Raw genomic sequence first — 10,579 nt, forward strand, 5'->3', positions numbered from 1 at the left:
AAACATATATTTTAAATAAAATAGTCTTCTAGTGCAAATTGTAGAGTATTTTATAATTTTGTATGGACAATATTTGAATTTCATTAATTATACATTAAAAACAATTTTTTTTGTTTGGTCAATAGTGCCTTAGAGACCCACATGCAACAGTCTTTATCAGTCCAAAACGGAAAAGTATGGAGCGTTGGTCTTTGCAAGAAACAAATGAAAATAGTTATAATGTTTACTTTAGAAGTATCATGAATTCTATACATTGATAAATCAAATAAATGATCATAATGTTGGTTATTGATTCTTAAAGAATCAAAAAAGAAAGAAGCTGATATGTAGTAAGAAAATGTAAACGAGAAACCCATTTATGAAACTTACTGTATCTGTGTATCCACTTTCGGTCATTACTTAGGCCGTTAGGCGTAACCGAGGGTTTTGGAACACTATCCACGTAAAACTTTTATGTTTGCCACAAAAACACTTGAATGATTGCTCGAGCTTAATAGTGGATAATAGTTAGTTAGTTTAGTGGATAATAATAAAATGATCATTCAGTCCTTCAACTCACGTCAAAATCACATACCCATTTTGTAATTTGTTTTCTTTTAGTATGGAATAAATAGAACAATGAGTACATATATCTAGATAATAGTCGATTTCTACACACAGACACACACAAAAATATGGATTATCTTCCTGAGTGGATAAGAATAAACTAATTCAATTAAAAATTGTCCGGACGTCAAAACCAAAGTGATTTCAAAATCGTTTCTCTGTATTCTAGCTACATAACACGAGTAAAACTATAAGGCTAGAAAAGATAGTAGATTATTATCAAATTGGGTTATTATTTTCTAGCTAGAAAGAACTGTATTTACTAATCTAGGATTTCAAACATAATGACAATGTTCATCCTTCTTCAACTTCCGTCGAAATCAAAAATCTATTTTATCAAATTTATTTTCTGTATTCATATTAAAACTTAGTTACAAAATAGTAGATTCCTACACACACATACACACACAAATTATTATTTTTTAATTCTCAACATATGCCGTAATTTGCCTTTCTTTTTGGTTATATTATTTAATATAAGTACGTAATATTTTATAGCCAATGATTGTCTTATCTTTAGTGAGAAACGCATATGGTACCCATCCACCCACTGTTACTCCTCACAACAAATCTAAATTTATATTAAATGTTATGTATGCACACACATATACATATAATGTGTATATAGAGATGCATGCATGTATGCGTCTATATATAGATCTATAAAGCTTTACAAAAGTGCTTCCTCTAGAAGAAGCGACAAATACGCAGAGAAATCCAAACCGAAAGTGGTTTTGTGACAGAAAGAAAGCTCTTGAAGATCCAACCAAATTCTACATTTGCTATTCTTCTCTTTTTCTTTTCTTCTTCTCTTTCTTCTTCTGAGTGGTCCTATTGTTTCTTGGATCATAAGAGAGAGAGAAAGAGTTATTGATGGATGAAGATGGAAACTTGCAGATTGCTAATAGTAATTACAATGGAGAAGAAGAAGCAGATCCCGAGAATAACACTATGAACCAACCTCTCCTTAAGAGACATAGAACTCTTTCTTCAACTCCTCTTGCTTTGGTCGGTACCAAGGTTTCACACATCGAGAGCTTAGATTATGAGTATGTCTTCTTTTTCTAACAGATTTAGATTCTTGGTCTCAATCTTTTTCTATAAAGATTTAATCTTACTCTGTTTTCAGATAATCATCATTTCATTTTTTTTTTTAATTTTAAAAATGGATTGATTCTGGGTCTCAATTTATTTCTATAAAGTTTTAATCTCCATTTTCTTATTTTTAGAACATAGATTTTATTTTTTGGTAAAAAAATTGGATGGATATATTAGTGATGCGGACAGATGAACTGTTGTGGTGTTTCACTTTTCACTCACATCTTCAATTTTCCGCAAGCAATCATCATCCAAATCTTAAAAACAAAAAAAATCAAGATCAAGAAAAATTTTGGTAAAAAAAAAAGATCAAGAAATTGGGATACCTTTTTGTTTTTAGTGTATGATAAGTCTTGGTCTCCGAATCTTTTTAGAAAGTTTAGTCTTTACTCTGTTTTCAGATAAACTTCATTTTGTATAAACAATTGGTGGATAATATATTCAGTGATGGAGACATATGAACTGTTGTAATAATTCTGTAGAAATGTTTAAAAAATTTGTGATATCTGCAGAATAAACGAGAATGATCTGTTCAAGCATGACTGGAGAAGCAGATCGAAGGCACAAGTGTATCAATACATATTCGCAAAATGGACATTAGCTTGTCTTGTTGGTCTCTTAACTGGTCTCATCGCTACACTCATCAACCTCGCAGTCGAAAACATCGCCGGTTACAAACTTCTCGCCGTTGGCTACTACATCGGTCAAGATAGGTACTGACCTACAATCCAAATCTTGAAAAACAAACACTCAAGATCAAGAAACTGAGTTACCTTGTCTAATAAGTCTATGTTGAAATAGGTATGTGACAGGTCTGTTGATCTTTACCGGGGCCAATTTGGGCCTGACTTTGGTGGCGACAGTGCTTGTTGTTGTCTTTGCTCCTACGGCTGCTGGTCCGGGGATTCCTGAGATTAAAGCTTATCTCAATGGCGTCGACACTCCTAATATGTTTGGTGCCACCACAATGTTCGTTAAGGTTTGTTTCTTAAACCTTGTGAACGTTTCATGAGTGAGATCTTTTTGCTTTGGCTCAAGGATTAATGTGGGTTTTCACATAGATTATCGGAAGTATTGGAGCAGTTGCAGCTGGACTTGATCTTGGTAAAGAAGGTCCTTTGGTTCACATAGGAAGCTGCATAGCTTCTTTGCTTGGTCAAGGTGGTCCAGATAACCATAGAATCAAATGGAGATGGCTTCGTTACTTCAACAACGATAGAGATCGAAGAGATCTTATCACATGTGGATCTGCCTCTGGAGTGTGTGCAGCTTTCAGGTCACCAGTAGGAGGAGTGCTCTTCGCTCTTGAAGAAGTAGCTACTTGGTGGAGAAGTGCTCTCTTGTGGAGGACATTCTTCAGCACAGCCGTTGTGGTGGTTGTATTGAGAGCTTTCATTGAGATTTGCAACTCTGGTAAATGCGGGCTTTTTGGTAAAGGAGGACTCATCATGTTTGATGTGAGTCATGTAGAAGTTAGGTACCATGCAGCTGATATAATCCCGGTCACATTGATTGGAGTCTTTGGTGGTATTCTTGGAAGTTTGTATAACCACCTTCTTCATAAAGTTCTCAGGCTTTACAATCTCATTAATCAGTAAGTCTTTATTATGAGTAACAAGAACTTCAAGAAACACACAAAGTTTTTTAGACTTTTACTTAAAAACATTTTCTTGATCAAATTTGTTTTTTCAGGAAAGGTAAGATTCACAAGGTGCTTCTAAGTCTTTCAGTGTCTCTATTCACTTCGGTTTGCTTGTACGGTCTTCCTTTCTTAGCGGAATGCAAACCTTGTAATCCTTCCATAGACGAGCTCTGTCCAACAAACGGAAGATCAGGAAACTTCAAACAGTTCAACTGTCCAAACGGTTATTACAACGATCTTGCGACTCTGTTTCTCACAACCAATGACGATGCAGTTAGAAACGTGTTCTCTTCAAACACTCCTAATGAGTTTGGTATGGTTTCTCTCTGGATATACTTTGGCCTCTACTGCATTTTGGGGCTTATCACATTCGGTATAGCCACACCTTCCGGTCTCTTCTTACCGATCATCCTCATGGGTTCTGCTTATGGTCGGATGCTAGGCACGGTGATGGGATCATACACAAAAATCGATCAAGGGCTTTATGCGGTTCTTGGTGCAGCTTCACTCATGGCTGGTTCCATGAGAATGACTGTCTCACTCTGTGTGATTTTCCTAGAGCTCACCAACAATCTTCTTTTGTTACCCATTACTATGTTTGTGCTTCTGATTGCTAAAACAGTTGGAGACAGCTTCAATCTGAGTATCTACGAGATCATTCTCCATCTGAAGGGTTTACCTTTCTTGGAAGCAAATCCAGAGCCATGGATGAGGAATCTCACTGTAGGTGAGCTTGGTGATGCTAAGCCTCCGGTTATATCCCTTCACGGAGTTGAAAAAGTCGCAAATATAGTGGATGCGCTAAGGAACACAACGCATAACGCATTCCCGGTGTTGGATGGAGAAGATCTAGCTACTGGTGCAGCTACAGAGCTTCATGGGCTGATCTTGAGAGCACATCTTGTTAAAGTTTTGAAAAAGAGATGGTTCTTGAACGAGAAGAGAAGAACAGAAGAGTGGGAAGTTAGAGAAAAGTTCACACCAGTTGAATTAGCTGAGAGAGAAGACAACTTCGACGATGTTGCAATCACGAGCTCAGAGATGCAAATGTATGTTGATCTTCATCCTTTGACCAACACAACACCTTACACAGTGGTTCAGAGTATGTCTGTGGCTAAGGCTTTGGTGCTTTTCCGATCAGTTGGTCTCAGACATTTGTTGGTTGTTCCCAAGATTCAAGCTTCAGGAGTAAGTTTTTTGCTTTTGCTTTTGGTTTCTTCTTTTCTCTCTTGAATGTCATCTTTCAAGAACACTACTAAACTTTGTTTCATGTCTCTTTATGTTTTTGCAGATGTCACCAGTGATAGGGATCTTAACAAGGCAAGATCTAAGGGCTTACAACATTCTACAAGCGTTTCCTCATTTGGATAAACACAAAAGTGGAAAACTTCGATGAGATATTAAGCTTAAAGCTAAGCAAAAGCAGAGAAGTTTCTCACCTTTCTGCTTTTGGTGTGATAGATTGCTTCAGCTTTGGATTTGTGTTTCTTTCCCCCATTCTTGGTGATTCTGTCCAGTTTTGCTTACATTGTTTCCTAGATTTGTGTTTTTCTACATGTAAATCTCTATATATTTTTTTCACCACATATTATTTATAAGAATAAAAGCCATTTGAATACAGAACAAGACTTGAAAGCTTAACTGAAGCTTCCAATGCTCTTTGACGCAACGACTTGAACATTTGTTCGTATGATACATAGAATAGACGACGTCAAGGAATATGCATTAGCCTTAACGAGAAAGATGATCGGAGGACCAAACAGAGGATATTCCGGCGAAAAAAAAAAGAGGAAGAAGGCTCATCGGTGTAAGCAGTCACAGATTTCTATGATCAAATGTATATTTTCTGAAGATAATTTACTAATTTAAATTTCAAATTCAAGTTTTGAATCTTCACTAATTTATCAGTAACTCCTTTTACGGGCACATATATCGTAAATTGTTTCAAAGCAAGAATTCTCAAAATGAATTTAGTAAAGATCATTCAGTTGAATTAAGAATGTAACTCTGTACAAATTATATAAAAAATTATCTTGTGACCAAGATGGCTAAGATATAAAAGAGTTGTAAAACGGCTAAGCTTTGGTGCCAGCTAAGTTCCAAACACGCAGCTTCCCACTCTTGTCTCCACTGAATAACAATCCTTCAGGACCAATTGTGATTGTGCCGACCGTGTGCGTCGAAAACATCTTTCCTCTTTCTTCAAAACTGTTTATAACCCAAAACAAAAACAGAATGAATGAGTAAATGTTGAAGATTAGCGTAGGAATATAAATCAAACAGTCTATAGGAGGAAGCTTCACTTACGATGGTAGATCGACGATGCTGACTGTTCCGTTTTGGTAAGAGCAGAACATGATCGGTTTGCCCTCTGCGTCGTTTATCCCACAAAGCGCATGCACACTCTGTTTCCAGCCATAAAAACCATAGGATATGCTTTTTTTGTTAAAACCAAGTTTGTGTTGTTGTTATGAGGAGAATGGAGCTAAAGTGTATACAAATATTTACCTGTTCTTGTCTGCGCATGTTAGTAACTTTCAAGCTGCCATTTTCAGAACAAGCCCAAACTTTTATGGTTCCATCCAAGGAGGACGAGAACAGATACTGATCCCAACATAACAGCGATGTGACAGTGTCGGTATGTTGCCTTAGGGTCATTGTACATTCCAGTGTGTTGAGATCCCACACCTGAAAAAATTACAGCAAATAGAATTAATTAGAATGCATTCTATAAGATTGTAAGTTTTTACATGTTTAAAGCTTGAAACAATAAGTAAAAGCCACTTCTTACCTTTATCGTTTTATCCACGGAACCAGAGTATAGTCGCTGGCCTCCGACAATAAAACATGTGACTTGACCACTATGATGTCCCTCGAGAGATGTGAGGTATGTGAAAGGATCAGACTCGTTGTCAGTAGCTTTCCAGACTGATATGCTACCAGACTGCAAATCCAGACAAAAACCCATAAGGAACTTACTTTAGATCCAACAAGGAAGCAGAGAGAACTAATACGAGTAGAGGTTGAGTTAAGATGCTTACACTTGTCCCAGCAAAAAGCATTCCATTTCCAACAGTCATAGCATGGACCTGACCAACCACTCCCTTAAGATGCAAATCTATACTGGTTTGGACGTTGAAAGCCTGCAGGATTGTGTATAAACAAAAACTATGAGACCAGAGCCAACACAACAAATCCCACTCATGACTATAGAGGAATGGCACTAGGATAACTGAAAATGTATTTGAGCTAAGAGATGCCTTAAACTAACCTTTACAGCATTTGGCAAGCCAAGGAAAACCCAAGGGCCTTCACTGATTAAAGACCCAGCTTCTGCCTGGAGGTTGATTGTATGAACACTCCGACCAGTATGGCAGTCCCATATTTGCAATGTACCATCGCTACTGGCTGAGAAGAGTTTATCAGAACCCACAGGAAGTGCAATCCCCTTAAGATCCTATGGACCAAAAAAATATGTTTCCTGATTATTCAATAGTAAAACAGCAATGAATACAATTATAACAAATACCACAGAAAAAGTACCTTCTTGTGTCCTTCAAGAGAAGCTACCATGGCTAATCCAGGGAAGCTACACCAAGAGTGTAAGAACTGGCATTGCTCACCCCTCTTGCAATTTCCAGCTTTCCAATACTTACATACACAATCCTTATACGTGGGACTGCCGTTATCTCTCGACCCCCAACCTCTGGTGTCTATAGATGAGCTTCTTGGCCCATTCGAACCATACTTCCTTGGCTGATTGGACACACTATGTCCTGTGCCTGAAGCTGGTGATTTCACTGACCCATAAGTGTTATCATTCTTCCTTGGCCTGTTGCCTTCTGATGCCGTCCAAACCAGATTCCTTGACCACTTATTCGGACCTCTGTTAACTCTGTTTTCATAAGGAACATAGGGTCTTCTCGGAACTATATCTGCTGCAAAATCATGTTGTCTTTCCACTCCGAAATTCCTTCCGTTTGAGTATCTCCTTGGCGCCTTATGATTCATACTATAAACATTGAGAAAACAACTAACTTTAGCAGACTGAACCACAATTTCGAGCTTTGTTGCTTCATCCATGATGATCCACAGAAACTCTCAGAAGAAGAGGATAAAAAGCTCCAATCTTCTGATACCCCAAAAAGCCAAGTATCGTAGAGCACCAAGTCCGCAGATAAACCAAATACATCTAATCTATATACAGAAACCCTAATCTATTGTCACTAAGAACCGAAATATTCCTTCCATTCCAGAAAAGCCATAGATGATCGACGATTCGATGATTTCATAACCGCGAGCGTTCGTACGTATAAACCCCTAACTATAACAGCAATAAAACCCAGCGGATCATCTTGATTCCATCATCCCTATCGGCGAAACCCTAGCTTCCTGAGTAATCGATGCGAATAGGAGGACGAAGATCGAGAAGAAGAAGAAGAAACCCAAATTGAAAGCACGAAGGAATCATCATAATGGCGGAGATTCGTAGACGTAGAAGAGGCAAACCTGAGAGATCAAACGCGTAGGACCTAGATCTTCGAATCGGTAACGCTTTTCAACTGTTTTAGAGAGAAAAAAAGGGAAATCTTTTGACGCCGACGAAGAAGAAGGAACAACTCGAATGAAATAGCTTTTGTCTCGCCAGGGAAACGTGTATTTATAGTCTTGTATTGGGCCCCTAGTGAGGCCCATAATTTCGTGAGCAATTTTTTTTCTGAATTTTAAATTTATCAATCACAAAAACATGTTTAAGACTTTAATCTCAAATACTCTTAATGAGTTTAAAAAATTCTATATACTTCCTTTTTATTCTACATACTCCTCTCTATTTTTTACCTCCCCTTTTTACTTTACTATTTATTTAAAGAAGGACCTCACTCCCTTTAAACCAAATCAATCTCTCACCCCTCACCCATCTCACACCAATTAATTTTAGTTTTATTTTGAACCTACCCAGCCCAACCACCTAACAACAACTAATGTTAATGGGACCCATTCTCTTCTTCTTCTTTCTTTCTTCTTCGTACGTGAAACCAGAAAACAAAAATTTTACAGCTCCCTTGAAGCTTCAGCGATCTTCCTTCGAAACTTTGGAAGCTTCAGCGATCTTCAACCCTTGACAAATACATATCCTGCAGCATTTCTTCAGCTGATCTCGACGACCCAGAACGTGATTTGAAGGTAAATTCTTCTTTTTTCAACAAAAAAACGAGTTTATGCATTTAGGGTTTAGAAATTATGTTTGTGGTTTTTTTCTGTTAGTAAACTTATGTATACGTTTGTTCGGGCTTTACATTGGTTATTTAAGTATACTAGAGTACTAGAATACGTATGAATCTTCAGAAGCGTCGATCTGTAACCAGAAGCTTTTAGTATAACTGGTTTTCCTTAGACAACTGGTGCAACTAGTACTACTGGTGTACAACTATAAATATATTCTAACAGTTTTTATTTTTTCTTTTAACTGAACGATGAGTAACACTCGATGCACAATCATATGTTTTGATTCGGGGGGATGTTATTCAAAGGACGGTGAATACATGAGGTGGAACTCAGAAGAGGTTGAAATTCATACTTTAGTGATTAAGACATCTATGGAAGAGATCACTTACAATGGGCTGGTTGATAAAATTTGCAAAAAGCTTATGGTAGATGGAGCTATGACGCAGCTTAGACTTAGCTACTTTCCACTGATATTGGATCCCAAGAAGCCATCATATGTTCGGAATGATGAAGATGTATTTGGTTATCTAATGCAAGTGAATAATAATCAGTGTAGAAGGGTTTTGCATGTGGAGCTCATCACAGATGTTGAGCAAAATGAGGGATTTGTGCAACCGTCAGAGCCACAACATGGTGATGATGTTAATGATGGTATGGATACTTTTTACAAAGGTGAACCATCAGAACCGCAGAAAGAAGATGTTGTTAGTGAAGATGCTGAAGATGGTGAAGATGGTGAAGATGTTGGAAATAATGTGCATGAAGACTTTGGTATGTATGATGATATTGAGGTGGCACCTGCTGTAGAAGGAGGTGTGTACGTCAATCATACATGGGAAGATGGTATTGATTTAGTTGTAGGACAAGAATTTGGCAAAAAAGAGTCATTACAAGAATTAGTGTTTGTAGCCTCCCGTAAAAATGGTTTTGAGTTTGATATCATCCAGTCAGATACACGTCGATATGTGTTAAAATGTCGTGGAGCAAAAGATGGGTGTAAGTGGTATTTACGAGCTGCAAAGACGAAGAATTCAGATCTTTTCTCAGTTAGAACGTACATCAAGATTCATACATGTTCTCGAGTTACTACAGTTACAAGCAAAAATCGAAGGAAAGGCACACCACAGTTGGTCAGGTCTATTTGCCATTCTGATTATCCAGGCAAACTTAAAACTCCAGCACCACAAGAACTGATTGGTTTGGTTCAAAACGCATTTGGTGTTAAAGTATCATACTCTACTGCATGGAGAGGTAAAAGAGCAGCTGCTAATGATGTGCGGGGAAGTCCAGAGGAGAGTTATCAGTTGTTGCACTCTTATTTGTATATGCTAGAGTACATGAACCCTGGTACATGCACTTATGTGGAATTGGATGAGGGAAACAGGTTTAAGTATCTATTCTTTGCCTTGGGAGCTTGCCTTGAGGGTTTTCAAGTCATGAGAAAAGTGATTGTTGTGGATGCTACCCACCTTAAAAATGCATATGGTGGTGTTTTAATTGTTGCTACAGCTCAGGATCCTGACCATCACCATTATCCAATTGCTTTTGGTGTAGTTGATGGTGAGAAAGAGGCAAGTTGGATGTGGTTTATGAGCAAGTTGAGATCAGTTGTACCAGATGTTCCTGAACTGATTTTTCTTTCTGATAGAAACGTAAGTCTCCTCAAGTTAATACGTGAGGTCTTTCCATTGTCTCAGAATGGTGTTTGTATATATCATTTGTCTCAAAACGTGAAAGGGAATGTCAGTGGAGTCAATAGAGCGACTTGTGCGAAGAAGTTCTGAGCTTGTGCTCATGCTTATACAGAGAATGAATTCTTGACACTATATAGTGCTTTTAGGAAAATGTATCCAGATGCAGCCGACTATCTGGACAGAACTGTTGGTGAGGAGAAATGGGCAAGATGCTATTTTCCCGGAGACAGGTATAACATAGACACCACCAATTGTGCAGAATCTATCAATGGCGTTGTGGTAGAAGCAAGGGAATACTCGCTGTTACCAATGA

The 10,579-nt window shown here is 37.8% G+C and overlaps 4 protein-coding genes across 4 annotated transcripts in view; 3 read left to right on the forward strand and 1 right to left on the reverse strand.

Moving 5' to 3' along the window:
* The first annotated feature begins 1,186 nt into the window (after positions 1-1,186).
* Positions 1,187-4,964, forward strand: LOC18022989 (chloride channel protein CLC-a). Its single transcript, XM_006405353.2, has 6 exons — positions 1,187-1,655; positions 2,217-2,417; positions 2,506-2,683; positions 2,766-3,298; positions 3,397-4,534; positions 4,638-4,964. Exons 1-6 carry the CDS (start codon positions 1,480-1,482, stop codon positions 4,740-4,742), a joined length of 2,331 nt encoding a protein of 776 aa, XP_006405416.1. The 5' UTR covers positions 1,187-1,479; the 3' UTR covers positions 4,743-4,964.
* A 351-nt stretch (positions 4,965-5,315) lies between these two features.
* Positions 5,316-7,934, reverse strand: LOC18022990 (zinc finger CCCH domain-containing protein 59). The gene is made up of 7 exons (XM_006405354.2): positions 6,890-7,934; positions 6,618-6,803; positions 6,388-6,489; positions 6,138-6,290; positions 5,855-6,034; positions 5,654-5,751; positions 5,316-5,554 (listed from the first exon to the last, which is right to left on the reverse strand). The coding sequence occupies exons 1-7, from the start codon at positions 7,427-7,429 to the stop codon at positions 5,422-5,424; spliced, it is 1,392 nt and encodes a 463-aa protein (XP_006405417.1). The 5' UTR covers positions 7,430-7,934; the 3' UTR covers positions 5,316-5,421.
* Positions 7,935-8,889: 955 nt separating this feature from the next.
* LOC112088573 lies at positions 8,890-10,356 on the forward strand. Its single transcript, XM_024158975.1, has one exon. The coding sequence runs from the start codon at positions 8,890-8,892 to the stop codon at positions 10,354-10,356; it is 1,467 nt and encodes a 488-aa protein (XP_024014743.1).
* Positions 10,357-10,416: 60 nt separating this feature from the next.
* The window catches only part of LOC112088574, an 887-nt gene continuing 724 nt past the window's right edge, over positions 10,417-10,579 (forward strand). Inside the window, exon 1 of the mRNA XM_024158976.1 lies at positions 10,417-10,496. Within this exon, the coding sequence (XP_024014744.1) occupies positions 10,417-10,496 (80 nt within the window). The remainder of the gene's footprint in view (positions 10,497-10,579) is intronic.

Source organism: Eutrema salsugineum, unplaced genomic scaffold (genome assembly GCF_000478725.1).
Source record: "Eutrema salsugineum unplaced genomic scaffold, Eutsalg1_0 scaffold_14, whole genome shotgun sequence".
Lineage (NCBI taxonomy): Eukaryota > Viridiplantae > Streptophyta > Magnoliopsida > Brassicales > Brassicaceae > Eutrema > Eutrema salsugineum.

Bases quoted from the DNA above. Each gene is read 5' to 3' on its own strand.
- LOC18022990 (XM_006405354.2), bottom strand. From the start codon at position 7,429: ATGGATGAAGCAACAAAGCTCGAAATTGTGGTTCAGTCTGCTAAAGTT. The intron at 6,291-6,387 runs GTAAGCATCTTA...CTGGATTTGCAG, and splicing joins TGCTTTTTGCTGGGACAAGT to TCTGGTAGCATATCAGTCTG. The intron at 5,555-5,653 runs GTAAGTGAAGCT...GGTTATAAACAG, and splicing joins AGCATCGTCGATCTACCATC to TTTTGAAGAAAGAGGAAAGA.
- LOC112088573 (XM_024158975.1), top strand. From the start codon at position 8,890: ATGAGGTGGAACTCAGAAGAGGTTGAAATTCATACTTTAGTGATTAAG.
- LOC18022989 (XM_006405353.2), top strand. From the start codon at position 1,480: ATGGATGAAGATGGAAACTTGCAGATTGCTAATAGTAATTACAATGGA. The intron at 1,656-2,216 runs GTATGTCTTCTT...TGATATCTGCAG, and splicing joins ATCGAGAGCTTAGATTATGA to AATAAACGAGAATGATCTGT. The intron at 4,535-4,637 runs GTAAGTTTTTTG...ATGTTTTTGCAG, and splicing joins CCAAGATTCAAGCTTCAGGA to ATGTCACCAGTGATAGGGAT.